Here is a 22,093-nt window from a genome sequence, read left to right as displayed (position 1 = left end):
CAAATCAAGGGAAAACATGGGCTGGGGCGAGGGTAGTGCCATATATCCAGGTGTTTATTTGCCCCTAGTAAACACCTGAGGAGGAAGGCCTCACCCCCTGAACGGAAACAAATTCCGGGGTCCTGTATCTCAGGCGCATCCCCAGGAGATGCTCTGGAGGGCGGGGATGCAGCAGGGTAGTGGGCGGAGCCTCGGCCGGCCTGACTCCGAGTCTCAAGGGGGTGGGCGGGGAGGGGGCGGGGTCTTCTCCCTCAATAGAGGCGCGGGGGGCGGAGCGAGCGTTCGGATTGGTGGCTCTTGAACCCGGAAGCAGTCGGCGGCGCTCGGAAGCCTTGGCGGCAAGCGGAGTCGGCTGGTCCTGCAGTTGCAGAATGGTCGGCGGCGGCGGCGGGAAGCGCAGGCCCGGCCGGGAGGCGCAGCAGGTACTGCCACCGAGGCGGCGCGGGCTGCGCGGGCGCCCCAAGCGGGAGCTGGGGCACCGGGGGGCTGCCCATCGCACGTACCCAGTGACCACTGAGCGCCAGCCGAGGGCGCGCGGCCGGGGCCCGCTCTTTCCCAGAGTTCTGCTGGGTTTGGGGCCAGAGCGGTTGCGCCTTGGCCTCTTCTGCTCTCTCTCCCGGCGCGGTTCTTGGGCGGCAGCTTAGGACCAGCGACAGTCCATCCATTCAGCCAGCCCAGTTGATCGGAGACCAGGCGCTGTGCGGGGCGCCGCGGGTTCCAGATGAGTCCTGCGGGCCCCCAGCCTCAGGAGGCGGGGCACCCGCGAAAATCCGTGTTGCCTTAACGTTTTTTTTGTTGGCATCGTAACAAAAATGTGTAGAGCGCGCTGTGGAAACATGGAAGGGGGTTTTAACCAATCCCTGGGAACTGTTAAGGAAGTCTTTTAGGGCAGCTCACAAGTGTGGAAGGGCCCGTGAAGGCAGAGAAGAGACACAAGGGCTAAGAAGTCGGTGCAGAGGGTGCTGGGCACAGTGCAGAGTTCCGCCGGGCTGGAGCCTGGGAGGAGGGAAAGTAGGGGGACCTGATCACAAAGGCATTGGGGGGTTGGGGGGGACAGAGGGGGCCCAGGAAGCGCGCATTTCTCATACTTTTAAATGATTTCAGAAGTTCTGTAACCGCTGCAGTACCCAGAGGGGGAGTCAGGCAGGAAAGAACTGTCATTGTGATGAGTAGAGTTTTAGAAAAATCACTCTGGCTGTGTCCCAACTGGATAGGGTGAGACAGGGTTAGAGGGCCTGATTCACTGAGAGAGGGCCGTAGTTCTGGGCATTCATTCATTATATTTGGGTCATGCTTTCTAAGAACACAAGGGCAAAGCATCAGTGTAGTCTCTGAAGGGCACAGCTGTCCTAAATTCTAGTTATTGGGGATTTGGAGGTGCTGAATTGGTGTATGCAGAGCTAAAAAAATAAAAAATTCTTATCTCCTGGTCAGTGGATTGCTTTGACAGAGTGATAGTGTTCCAAACGAAATAACAAAAATAAAGATGAGTCTATAGAGACGATAACCAACCGTAATTGCCAGCATGTATATACTACCTGCTAAGACTTTTCTGTGTATTTTTATAAATAACCCTGTGATGTCGGCAGAGTACTACATATGCCCTTTTTATAAATGAGTAAACAAGGCACAGAGAGAAGTTAACTTGCCCAGGGTCATAGAGCTGGAAGTTAGAAGTCAGGTGTCAGTCAACCCAGGTCACCTCACCAGGTCACCATTATGCAAAACTGCCTTTCAGCAAGGTAGACTAAGGCTTTTCTTTCTGACATCTTAAGTCTGAGCCAGTCTTTGAGCCAAAGACGGTTATTAAAACAGAAGGGAGGATATGTTCCACCTGTTGTATTTGTAGTTGGAGAAGCAGCATGAAGTGGTTGAACCTGTGCTTAGGAGCCAGCCCATCTGGGTTTAAATAAATCCTGTTCTTCCATTTTATACATAGGGCCCTAAGGGTGATTACTACAGTCTCCTCATCTGTGAAATGTGGATAATATTATCTAGTTCATAAGGTAGTTGTGAAGATTTGATGAGTTAATCCATAGAAAATCCTTATTAGAATAGTGGCCTGGCATATAGTAAGTGCATAATAACTACTTTTTAAAAAAATGATTGCTTTATTATTATTATCTTTATTAGTTGTTTGCTATTGTCATCAGCATTCATTTTGGGATCCATATTTCAGCACCTTTTTTTGTTAAATTTAATTCGTTAGGACCTCAGGCACATTATAATCCTTGGCATAATAAACTGTTATCATTGATTGGCCAATGCATGGCCCTCTTTTACCTTGTTTATTAATAATATAACAAGCACCTGTAAACCTACTGCCCAACCTGAGAACTGAAACACTGGCAGTAACTATATCTGCTTGTGTTCCTCACCTGTCCTCTAACTTCCTATCACCCACATTCGATGTAGCTACCATCCTGAATTTTTTCCCCCTTGCCTTTTTATAGCTTTATCACCTATGAGTGTATGTCTAAAACAACATTTATTTGTTGTTTTTGAACTTCACAAAAAGGCTATAATGCTATAATCTTGAAGGACTTTTTGTTTCATTCAACATTCTATTATGAAGCCTGATTGATATTGTGTGAACTTCTATTTCATTTTCACAAAATGTAACATTACATTGTTGGAAATTCTGTAACTATCCCTTCTCCTGTCAGTAGGCATTTTCATTTATTCTATGTCTGCTCTTAGAAACAGTGTTTCAAGAACATTGTGGTATGTATCATCTTTGTAGGCTTTGAATACTACCTAAAGGAGCATCAATAAACTTGAGTCTACTGGGAAAATTGAAGACTATAAGTATGAGAAGCATTTAAGGTTAAAAATTTTCAACCTTGGCACTATAGTCATTTGGGGCCAGATAAGTGTTTGTTAAGGAAGCCCATTCTGTGCCTTGTAGGATAGTAAGCAGAATCTCTGGCCTCTGGCCCACTAAATGTCAGTAGCTCCTCTCCAAAAGCCTCTCCAGACATTACTAAATGTGTCCCTGAGGGAGTTGGGGGGAGAGGGGACAAAATCCCTCCTGGTTGAGAAGCACTGACTGATGGGAAGAATAAGAAGAGAAGAACTTAATCCAAAAGAAAGGTTCTAAAAAGAAAATCAGATTGCTACTTACAAAACTAAAGATAAGTAACCTCCAACTGAATATTTTATCATTATAGAAATTTATCAAATACCTAACATGCGTTATAAAACTTGGCATACTTATATAATGAACCTGGTTTGCAGACATGTTGGAGATCAGTTTTATAACCTAGTCCTGGCATTAAAGGGCCTTTTGTGAAATAATTGTTTAACTGGTAAATTCCCTTGTATCCAGTTATTTTGGACAATTGCATTTGATGTGATAACTAAATCTATTTAAACAAAAGGCATGATGAGTCCTATTTACCAAAAGAAAGCAAAACTTTTCCTTATTTCTCTTTTCCCACTTTTTACCTTTTCTTTTTACTTTAGTTATTTTGTTGTTGTTTTTGTTTCTATTATCTTAGAGATATACATTTAAACACTTGCTGTATGAGTCCTCTTGACCACTATATATTATAAACTTTTTTTATTTGCTCAAAAGAATCCTCAGATTTTACTTAGAAATACTATAGAGTTTACTTATAGAGTTTTAAAGTGTATCTCATAGAGTTGGGTAAACAGAAATAAATGATGTTATTTAAGGAAAGTCATTGAAATTACTGTTTAAAACGTTTTACATGCCAATTTTCAGTGTGACAAAACAGTTGATGTGAAGAAGAGTAAATCCTGTAAAGCTGATGTCTCCAATGACCTTCGAAAAGAAGTAGAAAGTCATTATAAGCTTTCTCTGCCTGAAGATTTCTATCACTTCTGGAAGTTCTGTGAAGAACTTGATCCCGAAAAGCCAGCTGGTGAGTTGTTCCAGAATCATTCTACTTCTACCAATTGAAGACAGTAGGAAACTAAATCTAGGATCTAAATAGTTCATAGAAAAGGAACCTTTCAAATATGTTTCCAATAAGAGAAACATAAAATTATGCTAAAATTACACATTATGCCCTAACTGGTTTGGTTCAGTGAATAGAGTGTTGGCCTGCAGACTGAAAGGTCCTAGGTTCGATTCTGGTCAAGGGTATGTACCTTGGTTGCAGGAGGCAGCTGATTGATGTTTCTCTCTCATCGATGTTTCTCACTCTCTATCCCTCTCTCTTCCTCTCTGTAAAATAAATCAATAACATATATTAAAATAAAATAAAATTACACCACTATCACCTATCATCCTGGCAACGGTAAATAATTTCACAGCATCCTTTGATGAGGGTTTGAAAGAAAACAAGTACTTTGATATGTTGCAGGAGTTTTTATATGACTTCTAGCAACATGTCTTAATTGATTATGTGAACCAAAATTATGTTCAAGTATATTTATTGAAACAAAAAATAAGAAATGGCTCATGCCCATCAGTAATGCATCCATTCAGTGAGTACTCATTGTTTTTAAAAAGTGAATATATTTTTTTAGGCAATGATAAAGTATCCTGCCTGAAAAATTTTAAGTGGAAGAGTGTATAGAGTATTCAGAAGTCAAGGATGTACACACACATCCCTATATACTTCCTATGCACTTAGACTACTTATCTCTGAAGGGACACACAAAAACATGTTTTTGACAGAGTTACTTTTTTACTCTTACCATTTTGTACTTTTTAAATTTTGAGCATGAGGTTGGGGGAAGAAACACTCATACTCAGTTGATGAAAATGAATTATATTGGTAAATAACTATGAATTTTGACAATATGTCAAAATAAAACTGTGCAGCTACTATAAAAATATTCATGATTGTGTACAAATATGTATTAAGATGTTCACTGAAGCATTGTTTATAATAGTAAAAAAGTTAAACAGTAAATATCAGTAGAATAGTTATCTCTATAATGGAGCATTGTGCAGGTATTAAAAATTATGTTAAATTTAATTTCATGGGCAAATATTCAGAAAATTTAAGTGAAAACAGGACAGAGAACAAAAACAAATTGGAAAACAGCATGATTTCCCTTTAAAAATCTATATGTTTATCTTTGTTTATAGAGAGGGGAATGTTATTACTGTCTATCAGACTATTAACCTGGTTATCCCTGGCTATTGAGATGGGTAGTTTTAGTTTTTATATTGCTTTAAAAATTAGTGTGTGCTGTCTTAACTTCCCACTAAGCTGAGCATCTCCCCACTCCAAGGAAACGGTGCTCTTATTCACTCTCCTAAGAATTTTCTTCCTTTCTCCAGCCCCACCTCTTATATACCCATGGAGTTCCTGGAATGCTTTCTTAGAGGAACAACCAGACCCATCTTATATAGTAAGAGTGTACATTTGAACAGACTTTATGACTCTGGTATCATTTAACATTCTCCCTCTGTGGTCTGAGATTGGAGATAGAAGGAATCATCCAGCATTTAGTTGGCTGATAGATTGTCAAGGAGGCAAAGGAATCCCACAGTGACAATTAGCTGAAGTGGAGGGAAGGGGAAAGAAATGTTTTCATTAAATAAATTATTTATGTTCCTTAATGCACACTCATTTGTTATCTATCATGTCTCTCTCTTAATCTGGTTGTGCTACAATTATTTTAGGCTCACAACAACCTAGTAATGAGACAGGGTAAGTGTTTGCAGCTATAATATGCCCATAGGAAAGCAAAACAGTCTTGCTTTGACCAAAATAACAAATGGCAGGAATATTTGAAATGGATTCAGTGGTAAATTTAAGAGGAAATCCTAAATGTGTCACATTTTTATTGCTCTGATTTCTTTTCCGTTGAGTGTTTATAACTAACATCTTCACGTGTAACTAATTTTTTCTTTTTTACTTTAAATGGTTTTTTTAAGATAACTGCTTAGAAATAGTTTACTAGTGAAAGGCCTTATGTCCTATCTGCCTCTAGGAAGTTAATGTCTAAATAAACTCATTTAACTTATAGATTCACTTTCCGAAAGCCTTGGACTTCAGTTAGTGGGTCCGTATGACATCCTTGCCGGAAAACATAAAATGAAAAAAAAATCAGCAAGCCTGAATTTTAACCTTCACTGGAGATTTTACTATGATCCTCCTGAGTTCCAGACAATAATTATTGGAGATAATAAAACCCAGTTCCACATGGGGTATTTCAGGTAAGGGATCTTTTTCTCTAAAATTTAGTTACTCTCCTTCTGATAAGCATAAATAAATATTCAAGGTGAAGGGTATATTTTTCCCTTGTTGGTGAGTACATGGGCCATCTGTTCTGCTATTGCCATCCTAACTTACCCTAGGAGGGGTAAACTCCAGGTTTAACTTCACTGGTTTTTCCTTTGTGAGTATCAACTTTTTCTGGGGGAAAGGGCAATTCAGAAAAGCTCTTTTAGCTCAAGGAAGATAATTTAGAGCTGATACTGTGACTTAAATCAGACATGTGCTTCAAGGGGCCATAGAGACAATCGGTAGTTAAGAATGTGCTCTGGCTCTTTCCCTTCGGCATGCCATTGAAGATCCTGGTGTCACCCTGCACTTGTGACAGTCTGGATGCTGCCTCCACCTTATACCCATCAATGAATCAAATTTCTATCCAGAAAAAGAATGTGATCTGGAGTCTGGTCCTGCTGTTTATCGTCTGACTGACCCTGTGTCAGTCATTAGTGATTGAATTTCTGTGACTCAATTTACTCTGTAAAAATGAGGATAATATACATACCTAATAGAATATTAAGGGGTTTAAATGGCTTTGGGCAAGGTGCTTAGAATGCTAAAGAAATAGAAGTAGGTTGAAGAGGAAAATACTTGTACCAGAAGAGATGCTGTCCTTTAAAGATTAACTGTAAGATAATAGAGGAAGTCTAGGAAATGTGCCGAGGGAGAAGCAATGTGGTACAGTAGAATGTACACAGTGCTGGAAAATGGGTTAATGGATTTTACTACTGGCTTTGCCATTAATTTACCAGGACGTTGGCCGAGTGCTTCATCTCTCTATATTGGTTTCCTCAATTGTAAAATAAAAGAATTTGGTTACATATATACTAGAGGCCCAGTGCACGAATTCGTGCACATGTAGAGTCCCTTGGCCTGGCTGGCAATCTGGGCTGATTTGGGCTATCTTTGACCAGGCCCGATCAGGGCCAATGAGGGTCAGCCAGCTGTGCGGGGAGGGACAATGGGAGGTAGGCTGGCCACGGGAGGTTGGCTGTAGGAGTGCACTGACCACCAGGGGCAGCTCCTGCTTTGAGCATCTGCCCCCTGGTGGTCATTGTGCATCACAGCAACCAGGCGACCCGTTGTTCAGTTGTTCAGTCCCTTAGTCTTTTACATATATAGATAAATTAGATCCTTTTGCTTCCAATGTTTTATACTCCTGTCTGTCCTCTTTTGTTTTTCTGTCTTTTTTTTTCTTTTTCTTTTTTCCACAGACTGTAATACTACTGTTGAGATGACAGTGTGTATAATCTTCCCTACTTCTTTTTGATAGGCCTTATTCCCCTTTTCTTATATTTAGTTACACAAGTAACTAGGTCCTAATAATCTTTTTTTTTTTAATATGTTTTTATTGATTTTATAAAGGATAAGCCAGGCATGTGCCCTGACTGGGAATTAAGCTAGTAACCTTTTGGTGCATGGGGCAAAGAATCTCAATTTTAGGTTCTGTATATAAGCAAGATTTGCCATTGCTATTCCTAAGAAACTTAGAGCTTATACCTGGCAAATTCCAGTCAAAAAGCAAACGTAGATATAAATTGTTGTCTATAGACCTAAAAGTACTACTTATCTAATGTAAATTGTGGGCAGCTAAAATTTTAATATCTTTTGCTTAAATAGGGATTCTCCTGATGATCTTCCTGTATTTGTTGGTACAAATGAAGCAAAGAAAAACTGTGTAATTGTTCAAAATGGAGATAATGTGTTTGCTGCAGTTAGGTAAGGAAATACTTTATTTCAATCCCTTCCTAATTATATTTGTTTTTAATTTTTGTGCTATATGAGGACTTGAGGTTACCTAAAAATTCTCGATTTCTAGAGTTAATTTCTGACTTTTGCAGGTAATCTTATATTCTACTTTTCACCCCCCAAAAAATATCTCATATATCTAATTGACTTATTTAATGAAACTATTCCTTAATGTTGACTTCACTTGTCCCATAGGAAAAGCAAAATATTGTTTTAGTGAAAATTGATGGTATTTTAAACACCATCACTATGGATTCATTACAGTAAGAACTCACTGTATCTAGTTCAAACACAAATATTTAATAAAACAGGTGCTCATAACATCCTCAGAAGGGCTGATGGAGCAGCCTGAACCTCCAGGAATGAAAGATGTGGGCAGAACTGGCTCACCAATAGAGTTTGTCTCTGCCACCATCAGGAAACTGGGAAATAGGCAGCTGCTGCCATGACAAGTGGCTTTGGGACCACACTGTCTTTGGTATAACCTGGGCCAATAAAATAGATGCCCTGCCCTCTGCCTCTCAGCCCTCATGCAGCTAAGGACCAGGTGCTGAGATCTCAGCTGCAGCTGCTCCAGAACAGTAGCTGCCTCTACATCTGTGCTCACTGGTGGGCAGCAGAAGCACAGCCTTCTCTCCCTGGCATCTCTTCGGAATTCAGAGTTGCATCTGCTTTAGAGAAACTAGGTCCCATGTGGAGTCTGAGCTGAAGAATAGTATAGAAAATGCAGCAAGGTCTCCTGTGGAAGAGGCTTGGAATGGAGCTGAGCGAGCTAGTCCACAATGCACCAGCCTCAGACAGAATTTGAAGCTATTTGTTAGCAGCTATACAGTTTACACTGAACAAAAATGAAGAAAGCCATCTTTATCATTTTAAATACAATAAGTAGATAATGTTTTGTGGGACCTCTTTTCATTATCCACTTTTTAAAAAGACTTATGCCTGTGATTTAATAATGCAGATTTGCAATAAAAAATTCAAACTAACTGGCCTGGGCTGCTATGTGTATGTCATACATACCCATGTATTTGAAGGGCAACTCGTAGACATCCAAAAAGGTTCTTTCTCTGAGTTTTATAAATTATTGCTTGTCTCTGTTACACAGTTATATAGTATCTGTTGTTATAGTAAATGTTATAATTTACATAAAAAAGAATTTATAGTTCTTTTAAGTCCTTCAGATTCACCATTCAGTTATAATTGGTGCCATGTTTATTAGAAATGATAGCTGTTTACTTGCCTAAAGTTTGTCTCTTGCATTAACATGTAAATTCCATAAGGACAGTGGCTTTCTTGTGTAGAGTACCTTTCCCATAGTAGATGCTCCAGATATTTTTGACATGTAAAAGCACCTAACTCTTCATTAGTCTTATTAAAAATCTTTTTAAAAAAGAAAGTCATAGTGGTTATCTGAAATAATCCAAGACTGTTCTGGTATTTTTTAGCTTTTTGGAGAACACAGAAAAGAAAAAGAAAAAAATATTGGTGATAAATTTATAATTTAGGTGAAGAACAACAAGTAAGTATTTGAGTACTTGTTTCACTCAGATGTTTTCAATCTCCAATAATTTATCTCAAACATAGAGGTAAAAATACTATAATTTTTTTTCAACTATTAACAACTGTTTTAGTTTTTAAGATTTTCCTTTTCTTAAAAAGCTACTCCAAAACATTTAATTTATTTCTATACCAGCCTGAGTAAGGTCTTTGAAGTCAGACCATCCTCTATAATAAAAGAGTAGTATGCAAATTGCCCCTTCGACCAGGGGGCAGGGCCGGCTGGGGGAAGGGAGGGAGGCCCCAGCTGGTGGTCAGTAGCCAACAGCCACTAGGGACCTTGCCAGTGCATGAATTTTGTGCACTGGGCCTGTAGTTTGTTATAAATCAATTATTTTTATGCCCCAGGAAAGTAGTTCACTTTGTTCAAGATTGAATAGTAGTCAAAGAAATAGAAAATAAGCTAACAGAGATTAGTCAAGATTAAAGGGTGATAATACCAATTAGATGTTAAGAAACTACTACTCATTTAAGTGTTAATTGGTAAAACTTTTACTAGTGTAGAGAGCAATTTGAATAACTTTATTCTAAAATTTCATGACAGATTATTAACATTGCCAGGTACTCTGCTAAGTAAAGAAACATTTTTACCCTTAAATCAGCAGTTCCGTTTCTAGCTAGTCATCTAAAGAACTTCTGGACAGGTACACAAATATGTGTATGTATTACAGATTATTGATAAAAATGAAAAACTGGAAACATCAAATCCAGCAATAGGAAAAATTAGATCAGTAAATATTAGAATGTCCATACACTGTAATGCCGGGATCCTTGTATGTTGATTTGGAAAGGTGTTTGATATATGAAGAGAGCAAATAACAGAATAGTGTAGAATGATTCCTTTTTCATATTGTTTAATGAACATAGGAGAAAATCTAGATATACTCAAAGTTTCCATTTATCTTTGGACAACAAAATTTGGAGTGAATTTTTCCCCATTTTTTTTGTTTTTTTGTTTTTTGAATGTTTTTGTTTTGTTTTACTTTGTTTTGTTTTTGTTTTTTGTGGGTTTTTTTGAGCAGTACTTTTGACCTCACAGACCTAAACAGAACTCGGGGATTGACAAGGATCCAGTGTCTATTCTTTGATAACCGCTATTTAGTTAATGGTTTTAATCGTGACTTCATATCAGAACCTCCTGGGTTACTGGTTAAATGTATTTGACTTTGAGCTTTTTTGTTCCTGCCTCTAGAGATTCCACTCCAGTACATATGGAACAGGACTCAGGAATATATATATTTTTAATACACATTCCAGATATGTCTAAATGTAACACAAAATTCTACTTCTTTAATTTTGATACTTCAGTTTTTCAAATTTATTACCCTACATTTAATGAATGCTTAATTTGTAGAGGACCCAAAAACTAAGCAGATTTGAAACTTATTAAAAGGATAAATTTATTTTATCCAATGTATCAGATTATTTAATCTTGTTAAATAATCTTTTTTTCCTCTTGCCTGCTGCCCCATCATTCTCTGCCATGTTCCTTCGCTCACTGTACTGGTAATGTGATACCATTAACTCAGTAGCAGTTATAATTTTGTGTGGATCCTTGGCGGGGTGGGTTGGCAGGGGGAGACGCTTTAACACCTTTTTAAGAGGTCTTTGAGGTCAAAACTATTCACGGTAAGATGTCATTTGTGCACCAGTGGCACAGAGATAATGAATGGTGGGTAATACTTGTTGATACCTTGGCAAAAATCAAGGCATTGGTGCCAAATTAGCAGTTACTATATTATTGAGGCAGTAATATAATGTGTGTCGTGGAAGATTATCAGTGATGAAGCAGTGAAAACATTAGAGCTCTGTCATTGAGTGCACATCCCTTAACATTCTGTGTGCTGAAATGGGACGTACCTAGAAAGAAAGCCCTTTTGCATACTCAGGTGTTGGTTTGTCTCAAGGAAGAAGCTCTTGTGTGACAGCTGTGAGCTGAACTTTCTCCACTTTTATGTGAGAATGACTGACACACTGGTTATTCAGACCTGAGTATTTGGAAGACATTTTCTTAAATGAACCAAAGAAAACTAACTATTTGTTGCCAGTGGTTAAAATTCAGGGTTTCAAAAACAAAAATTAGAACTAGGGAAACGTAATAAGCACCATTGTGAGCTTGATAGCTTTCACTACCTAATGACGTTACTAATGTGACTAGTGGTAATAGTAACGGATATACTGTATATGATTTTTTCATATTGTGAAATATTAGAGTGAATATGATATAATGAAAAGTTTCAATATTTGGAAGATCTACATAATTTAGTATTTTCTAAGTGATCATTCAAAGTTCAAGGTACTTCAGTGGATTTGAAAGAGTACAAATTGTTCATAGTTATTATTTCAGTTTGTACCTGGCAACTGTAAGCATCAGAAAACAAAGCATTGGAGAGTAAGTTGAAGCTGAGAGACAAAAGCTTCATACATTGTTACTAAGATAATCATAATAATGTGATAAGTGTGGAAGGCAGCAATGAAGTGCCTTAAGTAGCAATGGAGTCTTCACAGATACTTTATCTAGGCCTAGAATGCCTAAGAGCTTACTAGAAAAAAAATGGGAAGAAGGATGTTCTAGGCAAGGTAGCAATATATGAATGAAAGTATGAAAACAAGAGACACATGGTATTTGAAGGCCTGTGTGCCATGCCGGAGAGGTTGAGGGAGAGTGTGAAGATTGATTCATCTACATCTGATGTCTTTAATTTGCTTTTTATGGTTGATATAAACATATGTCATGATACACAGCTGATTTGACTGAAGGGAGCCTTTGGTGTATATGTGCTGTCATCAGAAGACATGATTTGGTGGTCTTGGTTTCTATGGCACTGTAACCCGCCCCTACTAGTTCTGAACTTGAGTAAATGGGTTGTTCTCTGTCCTCAGTTTCCTGACACGTAAAATGGGGATAAGAATAGCACCCACTATAAATGTCCTAAGCTTTTTACAATGCCACATCCACAGCAAACTGTCAAATGTCAGTAGTTAATAGAAGCAACTTTCCTCCTGGGAGTGGCTACAGAGGAAGACCTGTGTTTCCAGCTCTTCGTTTTACCTTCCTGTTCTTCGGGTTAAAGTCTTAACCTGTTTATGATAAAACAGTTATTTCCGTAACTGGCAGTAACAGAATGTACTGTTCTCATGCCTTTTGTATTGTGCTTCTGTATAAACTTATAAAGTAGCTTTGCTTTCCTTTTATGTTTTCTAAATTTATCTTAAAACAAATTTGAAGGTGACATTTTAAAAAATCTGATCTTCAATATTATAACAATGTCCCCTGGCTCTTTAAAAATAAAAAAATTCTTTTGTCTACATTCTACTTCCAATAATGCCAGACTCTTCCACAGCAGTATCTCAATATCAAGTAATGCCACATAACACGTGGCTTAATCTCAGCTTTGTAAATATCCCTTATATATTTATTGTAGACAGAGATAATATAAATTTGAATCGTTTGTTGGTTTTGAGGCTGAAAGCTTTTTATTGATACTGCTTTTCCTTTGTTAGAAGAAATCTATTGGGGATTATGAGAGAGCTGTTGGTAATTATTCTTCGGTCTTTTTGCTAATGGCATTTGATGTTTTTAACTTAGCTCCCTTCCCTTTCCCAGGCCTGTGTACTTAGTACAGCGGCCTGTCATATAACAAGAGCTTTTTACTTCTTTTTCAGATTATTTTTGATGAAAAAACTTAAAGAAATAACAGATAAAAAGAAAACTAATTTCTTGAAATCCATAGATGAAAAGCTCACAGAAGCAGCCAGAGAACTGGGGTACTCGCTGGAACAGAGAACGGTGAAGATGAAGCAGAGAGACAAGAAAGTATGATTCTTACATCTGTTAGTCGCTAGCTATTTTGCTGTTTTAATAGGGTTTTTTCTCCTCTCTTGACTCCTTCCCTCGGGCCCCTTATCCTTGTCTTTTCACCTGCTCTTTCTTCCTAAGGAGAGCTGGACGCCACCCCAGGCCTTCCTCCATGGCTGTGTGACAGACACCCGGACTGCCAGGAGGACAGCACTGGAGCAGGGCTTGGGTTTTCTGTGGGTCGTTACAGGCTGCGTTATGTGCTGTATCGCTACTGGGGTTGCCTAACTCATGCCAGTATTTCCCACACTTTTCATCTTGTTTTACCAGTTACTCATTTAATAGAACTGATTGAAGGCAGCTTTGCATGTAATTTACTTAAATTTATTTTTTCAGTGGGTAAGGTCTCGTGGCTAATGATTTAGTGCAAGGTGTCCTTTGGGAGTATTTGTAAAGGTATGCCTGGAGTGCTTCCCTCAGGGCCTCGGAGGTGGTTGGTTCCCTTTTGAGAGGCAGTGTGTTTTCAGATTTGTTCACTTCCTCCAGTCCATGTGGGTCTTAGCAATCCTCTCCTTACCCCTTCAGCATATCCTGTTGCATCTCTCCTAATGCCTGTAGGGTAGTGGAGTGCTTTGTAAACAGCAAATACTTTGGCAAGGTGTTGCATCCTTTTGGTTTATCATTTACAAATTTCAGAGTAAGTTAACAGACAAGCTAGAATTCTGCTTTGGGGTAAATGAGAATTCTATAGGAGTTTGTTCTTATAACCTCTGGGGAGGAAGGACATTTCTCACTGTAGAATGAGGGCACCCTAGTCTCCTTCAGCCTCTCAGCATTGTCTGCGGTAGCTAGTTTATCTGAATGTTCTAGGCCAAATGAAGTACTAGTTATTCCCAAATAAACTAGTATCGGTGATAAAGTACTTTAGTGTATTCGGTTATTGAAAGTCCTATTTTAGTTTATTCTCTGATCGTGACTCAACTATAGGGAGATGTTCTGGTAAATTAGTTACTAAGCTGCAGTGTTAGCAGTTCTTTCTTTAGTCCTGTAGACCGAAAACAGTTTCTAAAAATATACATTTAAATGAAATTCACTGCAGTAGGGTGTTTAACATTTTAAAGGTTTTATGTTGCCATTTTACCTTTCTGGTTTTCATAGGGAGCCTCTCCCACTTGTAAGTAGAAATAGGGGTAGCATTTTTCATCTCATCATTATGTATTCCTAATTCTTGAGTAAAGTCTGAGCTTGTATGTACAGAACAATTTCTTCCATCAGAGCCTTATTTTATTCTGCCATCAACTATCATTTACTTCAGGTAGGATTTCTAAAACTCTAAATAAGATATGATTGGGGTTTAAACCTCATAGGTATATTTGTCTTAGCCTACTCCCCCGTGTTTGTGCATGTTTGTTCTTTTTATAAAAACAGCTGGTAGCCGAAACCGGTTTGGCTCAATGGATAGAGCGTCGGCTTGGGGACTGAAAGGTCCCGGGTTCGATTCCGGTCAAGGGCATGTACCTTGGTTGCGGGCATATCCCCAGTAGGGGGTGTGCAAGAGGCAGCTGATCGATGACTCTCTCTCATCGATGTTTCTAACTCTATCTCTCTCCCTTTCTCTCTGTACAAAATCAATAAAAAATATATATTTTTTTAAAAAAAAAACAGCTGGTAAAAACATAAATATAATGAAGAAAACAACTTATAAGACAACCATGATTTTTATCCTGCCAAAGACAACGTATTGGTTATGCTTTCAAATCCAAGTTTCTTTGTTATTTTTATCTCCATTTAATTTGTACTTTTCTAGTCCTGAACAGTTCAGTTCCACTAGTGTCTGTGACTTAGTGACACTGTCCTTGTGAGTATGAGAGTAGTGTAACAGAGCACTCTACAGTACACTGGAAATCAGTGTTTTATTCAGACAATACCTTACAGTGCTTTGGATTGCAAAGTCCTTATGATTTACCTCATTTGACCTTCAAAGCAATATCTGCAGAGTAAGTAGGAATTATCATCCTATTTTATAGATAAGTAAATTGAGATTGAGATTTGTCCAAAATCATAATTGAGATAGATCTGAGACCTAAATTCACATCTTTAATAATTAGCATTCTTTCCATTCCATCCTTTTACTAATTGGCTATAAGCCACTTTTTTTATTCCTAAATTTCATTATTAAAAAGAGTACTTAGACTTAACGATATTGTAAAATAAGGATATACCATTCTATCCACCTCTGATTCTTATGCCTTAGAATAGGGGTGTCGAACTCGATCAGAGAAGGGGCCAAAATCTAAAATCCAGCCTAAATCGCGGGCCGAATGGTTTACTGAACAGTCATAAACTGTCATTGTGATGGAAACACAGCGGAGTGCAGTGATGACAGCGCGGTGTGGGCCACATTGCAAGGCCTGGCAGGACGGATTTGGCCCACGGGCCTTGTGTTTGACACATGTGCCTTAGAATATTACCACCCTGGTACAGGGTTTTCCTAGATTTGTATTTCTATTGTAGATAATAAAATTAGGATTCTGGTGTTTTGCTAATAATTGATACTCCTTTATAGACAGTACAGTTTATCGTCTGTGGAAAATGTGAAAATACACATGATGGTTTTTGTTGTATGTCAGCATAAGATAAGTCAGTGTATATATACCACTTTGTTTTTTTCTTTATCAATATACTGTTTTATGACTTGCTTTTTATATTTATGAATATATTATGATTATTGCTTCATATTGCTAAATTTAAGATATATCTACCTTATAATTTTGAGTGGCTGTGTTTATGTTCAAAGTTTAGGTTGCTTAACATTTTTCAAACAACCTTGCCATAAATATCCTCTTATACCTTTATTTTATTTGCACACTTATCTGATTATTTCCTTAAAAGTAATCCTAGAATTAGTTCTGTCAGGTATACATGGTTTAAGATGAGTGTGTGTGTGTGTGTATGCTTTGTTTTTTAATTTTGTGGGGTTTTGTTATTTGCAAAACTATAGTGTTATATTCCCACCAGCAATGTATGAGTGCCTATTTTCTCCATATCCTCACTAGTACTAGGTATTATCAGCTCTCTTAATAATCCTTCTTGTTTTAATTAGCTTTAATTAGTTTTAATTCTTTGATTATGAAGGACATTAAGTATTTTTTACTTCTCTGCCAGTCATTTGTATTTCATTTGTGAACTATCTAAAATTTGCCTATTTTTCTATCGGGGTTAGAATTTTTTCTTCCTTATGTTTTCCTTTATTTTTCAGACTCCTTTACTGTTAAACTAATATTCTGGCTTGCCTCTTATAATAGCATGCCATTGTTCTTCCCACACAACTCAGGCTGCAGGCTTGTAATGATGACACGAGTAATAACAGCTAATCAGTTCATTGTTTTATAATTGCATAAAGTCCTTATGATTCACCTAATTTTAGTTAATTTTAAAGATAAGGAATGTTAAACTTTTGCCCTGGTATCCAAATTGACTGAAATAAAATGTCGTTGTTATATTTTGACAGAAATACTGAGGGTTTGTGTGTGTATTCTGTTAGGTTCGAATAAGTTTTTGTTTGGTTTGTTTAGTCTATTTACCATGATTAAATTTTTGTGTTTTGTTTTTGTGTTTTTCTTAAACTTAGGTTGTGACAAAGACCTTTCATGGTGCAGGCTTGGTTGTTCCAGTAGATAAAAATGATGTTGGGTACAGAGAGCTCCCTGAAACAGATGGTAATGTATTTCTCATGGACACATGTGCATTTGTACATATATATGGTAATATCTGGAGGAAGGCTTTCCTTCTGTGGAACAATAGATGTATACATGTGCCATTTGTGGGACAGTCACTAGAACTTAATGTTAAGGAGCAAGCTCCCGTTTTAGGGTCAGTCAGGCCTGAATAAAATTGGGTTTATATCAGTGTAACCTTAAGCAAATTATTTAACTCCACTAAACTTTGTCATTTTTATCTGTAAAATGATTAATAATGGTGAATACCATTTATAGGGAGGTGTGTTTGGGTATAAAAAAAAGTATGTAAGGTCTTGCCTTAATAGTGCTTAAAATATAGTAGTTACGCCCAGCCAGTATGGCTCAATGGTTGAGGGTCAACCTATGAACCAGGAGGTCATGGTTCAATTCCCAATCAGGGCACATGCTTGGGTTGCAGGCTCAATCCCCAATGTGGGGCATGCAGGAGGCAACCAATCAGTGATTCTCTCTCCTCATTGATGTTTCTATCTCTCTCCCTCTCATATTTTAAAATATATACATACATATATAGTAGTTACAGGCATTTAGGGAATTTCAACCTAGTGCCTAGGTTACATTTTCTGAATTATTTCAGAATCTTTGACATTGGTCAACATACAAGATAGTAATTATTGAAATACTATGTTTTTATGTATTACTTTGCAAAAATTTTTTCATCTGTAGATAGATTAACTTAGCATTCAGGAGCCCAAGATCCTGAACTACTTCATTTGTAGGTATGAAAACACTTTAAAAATGGACTATTTATACACAAAATATAATTATTGCTATGTTAAGAAAACAAAACCACTTCTCAACTCTTTCCCCTTCCCTTTACTCTCTCTTATTACTTTGAACATCCCTGTTGGCATTGCCTTAATTATCATCCTGTTTCAGAGAGGATACAACTTAGAAGTCAAAGTTAGCATTTCCTCAAGGAAGAACCAAATATTCCTTCCTAGCTTATGGATTTGGCCATCCGTTTATTACTACCTCTGTAATCCTTATATTTGTAGCTAATACCAATAGAATATTGTGCCTCATACATGTAACTTGATAGCTATGTATCATACTTGGGTGTGATTAAGGTTTAAACAAATCCTTGTCTTCCCACTTAATTAGCCACTTAATTTAAAGATGTGTTTCGTTGGTTTCAGTAATTGCCATTCTTTTCATTATTGGATAATCCTCAAGGAAGTAGTTTCTCAAAAAGAAGTTCTAATTAGATGTTCCATATCTTTATTCTCATATGCACCCTGAGATCTGACACATATTGGCATCCAGCAGATAGTAAGAAAAATGTTGAAAGCCAAAATAGAAATGTTAAATAAATCACTGTTCTTTATATTTAAACATTAGAAATTTTCCATGTTCTTTCTTCAAATTACACTTCTGCCATAGCTGCATTTCTCCCTCTTTGGTAAAGGTTTGATTTTGAAATGTTTTATTGTTGTCTTTCCTGTATTTTTTTAAATAAGGGAGGACAGAACAAAGAGGAATGAACTTTACTGTCTATTTGGATTTTATTTAATCCAACTCCTAATAAAGACTAGCCCAGGGATGATTGCATATTATCTCTGGTGCCATATTCTTTTTTGTTTGTTTTTCCCAACCTTTTAAAAACGGGGGGAAAACATTCGTAGCTTGAGGGCAGTTAAAAACGGAGGTTGGGCTAGGTTTGGCCATAGTTTGCCAATCCCTGGACTAGCCTACTGAACACTGTTGAAAGTTTAGTAAAATCATGATTACAACTAGATCCACTGAAATACTCATATTTTGCTAATACAAGAAATCATTTTGGTAAGCCATTTTTATCCTTGAATCTTAATTAGAAAAATTATAAAATTGCCATTCTAAATTACATTGCCATCCAAGGTTATATCAATAGTATGAAAAGTCCTATGAAGGGGGAAAACCCAGCTGATATTTTTACTTCTGGAGATGATTATAATTTTTAATGTCATTGATTTCTTTCAGCTGACCTCAAGAGAATTTGCAAGGCAATTGTTGAGGCACCGAGTGATGAGGAGAGACTAAAGGCTTTTGCTCCCGTTCAGGAAATGATGACATATGTGCAGTTTGCTAATGACGAATGTGACTATGGCATGGGGCTAGAGTTGGGGATGGACCTCTTTTGTTATGGTTCACATGTGAGTAAAAAATCACCACCAAACCTCCCCCCGTTCTCTTCACACATGCATGCGCATTACATACCCAACTTCTAGCACAGGTAGGGTATGTATTTGAAAAGGAGCTTTTTGAAGTGATTTTAAAGCAGATATTTTAAAAATACCCTTTATTTGAAATTCATTTTCTATTCTGGCAAAGGTGACTTACCAAGATTATTTGCCTTCAGGTTTACATTAAATTTTCTTTAGATGTATTAAAGGGACCTCATGCATGTGTGGGCATGCACATACCTTTCCCAGGGAGCAATTTCATTTCCTCCTGTGATGGGGGAGTTATTTGTTCTTGTGTTGAATTCCTAGATGAAAAATAAATACTATTTTTAAATAGCTTTAGCCCTAGCCAGTTTGGGTCAGTGGGTGGAGCAAGCGTCGGCCTGTGGACCAAAGGGCTCCGGGTTCATTTCCTGTCAGAAGGGTTGCAGGCTACTCCTAGGCCTGGGCCCTCCCTGGTCAGGGCTCATGCAGGAGGCAACCAATCGATGTGTTTTTCTCACATAGAAATTTCTGCCTTTCTGCCCTCTCCCTCTCTCCCTAAAAATCAATGAAAAAATATCCTCCAGTGAGAATTAACAAAAAAAGTTAAAAATAGGCTTTAAATTACTTAAAATATATAAGATGCTAGTTAATCATTTGCTAACTAAATAAGACAAACCTACCCCACAGTTAAATCAGTGCTTACTCAACTATAGTTGCCTCAAGGTGAAAGAGGCAAGAAGGTGTAGTGGCTTCAATGTGTTTCTAGTGCTAACCTGTTCAGGTTTAAATCACATCTACCCCCACTTAAATGCTGTGTAAAATTTGGCAAACCTTTTTATTGTTTCCTTACCTATAAGATATGTCTGCACACAGACCATTTAACTCCTGTGATGTCACCTACAAAGCACAAAGAGGTAAACCACCTTGCACAGGCAATCTAGTCCCCGAGTCAGCGTCCAAGTTAGTAATTCCCAAACTGTAAAGAGCATAGGAATCACCTAGAGATACTGTTCAAATGCAGGCCCTGTCTCAGTAGATCTGGGGTGAGGCCTGAGAAGCATTGGTTCTGACATGCTCCCAGGTGATGCTAATGCTGCCGCTGTGGAGGCGCGGGACTAAGCCAGCAGCTCACATTAGCATGCATTAGTCATCTGCAGGGCTGTTCAAACACAGATGGCTGCAGTCCCCCCTCCCCAAAGTGTTTTTTGGGTCCTGAGAATTTGTAGGTCTCGTGAGTCTCATTTGAGAATTCTTCTTTCTCTAAACCACATTACTGCCTTCCTCATGTATGCTTACCAGTAAAAATAATCCAAATGTTTTACAACTAGAATGACAGACCTTGATGAACCAGAATAGTGCTTGGCCATGCCAGGAAATGAAGAGTTTAATAAAAAACCTGATTGCTGTGAAAAGTTAAGTCACATATGAAAATATATGAAAAGGTGTTATTACACACAACCTAGAGTATAGGAAGTGCTAATTCATGTTTACCAACAAAAGTACTGCCAGTAGTCTAAGTCACTAGATAACCCAGGCAGAAGCTTAAAAGGATAGAGGGGTTGAACATGGTGGGTGGAGGAGAGAGAAGGAATTTGAAAAGGGATTGATTTGAAAACTCAAATTGAGTATACCTATTTGTAACAAGGTAAAAGCATTTGATTATATAGTCTTGAGGGGAAAAAAATTAAGGTTGATCAACCTAATCTAAGGAAATGGGGAAGCTTATGTTTTTAACTTGGTTTTCCTCTGAATTTCCTTCAGAATATACCATAATTTTTTTAGAGCTACAAAATTGCCTCTTGGACAGAATGCCAGCTGTCTGTCTCAAAATTCAGTCCTAATCAATTGACAAAGTAGCTAAAATCACTTGGGGAGTATGCTTTGTTAAATAGTGCTTTTTAAATGTATTTTGTTACCTGGGCATCTGCTTTATTCTCTGCTTAATGTTATTTTATTTTCCAGTATTTTCATAAAGTTGCTGGCCAGCTTTTACCTCTTGCATACAATCTGTTGAAGAGGAATCTCTTTGCAGAAATTATTGAAGATCATCTGGCAAACAGAAGTAAAGAGAACACAGACCAGCTTGCAGCATGAGTGAGAGCTGGCTTTCCTTACTGTACAATATTTTAAAGCATTAGTATTAAACTTGTGATTTTTGTTTGTTTTTAAGGTATACAGAAAATAAACTGATGGAAACATTTACTAAAACTTTCTATAAATCTCTTCTGGTTTTTTGTTTTTTTTTTTAATTGTTGACAATTACAGATGTCTCCCATTTTCTCCCTTTTTGCCCCCCTTCCAATTAACCCCTCACCTCAACCAACCCCATCCCTATACTATTGTCTTTATGCATAACCCATGGACAAAGACATGTTCTTTGGTTAATCTCTTCCTGTCCCCTCCCACTGAGATGTTACTCTATTCCATAAATCCATACCTCTGGACCTACTTTGTCATTTTATTTTGCTCATTAGATTCCATATGTAAGATTATGTGATATTTTTTGTTCTCTTAACTGGCTCATTTCACTTAGCATAATTTCTTGGCCTATCACTGCTGTCACAAAAGGTAAGAGTACCATCTTTTTTATAGCTGCCTAGTATTCCATGGTGTAAAACCACTTTTTTAATCCACTCATCTATTGACGGGCACTTAGGCTGTTTCCAGATCTTAGCTATCCTATATAATAAAAAGCTAATACGCAAATTAACCGAATGGTGGAATGACTGGTTGCTGTGATGCGCATTGACCACCAGGGGGAAGACGCTCTATGCAGGAGCTGCCCCTGATGGTCAGTGCACTCCCACAGGGGCTCCTGGTGAGGGCAGCAGTGGGAGCCTCTCCAGTCTCCACAGCACTAAAGATGTCCGACTGATGGCTTAGGCC

General features: G+C 37.9%; 1 protein-coding gene across 1 annotated transcript; it reads left to right on the top strand.

Annotated features, from left to right (window-relative positions):
• Window positions 1-272: 272 nt before the first annotated feature.
• On the top strand, window positions 273-21,420 carry LOC118711194 (histone PARylation factor 1). Its single transcript, XM_036424207.2, has 8 exons — window positions 273-422; window positions 3,728-3,887; window positions 5,953-6,142; window positions 7,818-7,916; window positions 13,170-13,320; window positions 16,934-17,021; window positions 19,020-19,192; window positions 21,170-21,420. The coding sequence occupies exons 1-8, from the start codon at window positions 372-374 to the stop codon at window positions 21,299-21,301; spliced, it is 1,044 nt and encodes a 347-aa protein (XP_036280100.1). The 5' UTR covers window positions 273-371; the 3' UTR covers window positions 21,302-21,420.
• Window positions 21,421-22,093: the final 673 nt, after the last annotated feature.

This window comes from Pipistrellus kuhlii, unplaced genomic scaffold (genome assembly GCF_014108245.1).
Source record: "Pipistrellus kuhlii isolate mPipKuh1 unplaced genomic scaffold, mPipKuh1.p scaffold_m20_p_8, whole genome shotgun sequence".
Classification (NCBI taxonomy): domain Eukaryota; kingdom Metazoa; phylum Chordata; class Mammalia; order Chiroptera; family Vespertilionidae; genus Pipistrellus; species Pipistrellus kuhlii.
The sequence above is the reverse complement of the archived record's forward strand: the minus strand, read 5'-3'. Positions and strand labels throughout refer to the sequence as shown.

Bases quoted from the DNA above. Each gene is read 5' to 3' on its own strand.
- LOC118711194 (XM_036424207.2), top strand. From the start codon at position 372: ATGGTCGGCGGCGGCGGCGGGAAGCGCAGGCCCGGCCGGGAGGCGCAG. The intron at 3,888-5,952 runs GTGAGTTGTTCC...TTTAACTTATAG, and splicing joins TGATCCCGAAAAGCCAGCTG to ATTCACTTTCCGAAAGCCTT. The intron at 17,022-19,019 runs GTAATGTATTTC...GATTTCTTTCAG, and splicing joins AGAGCTCCCTGAAACAGATG to CTGACCTCAAGAGAATTTGC.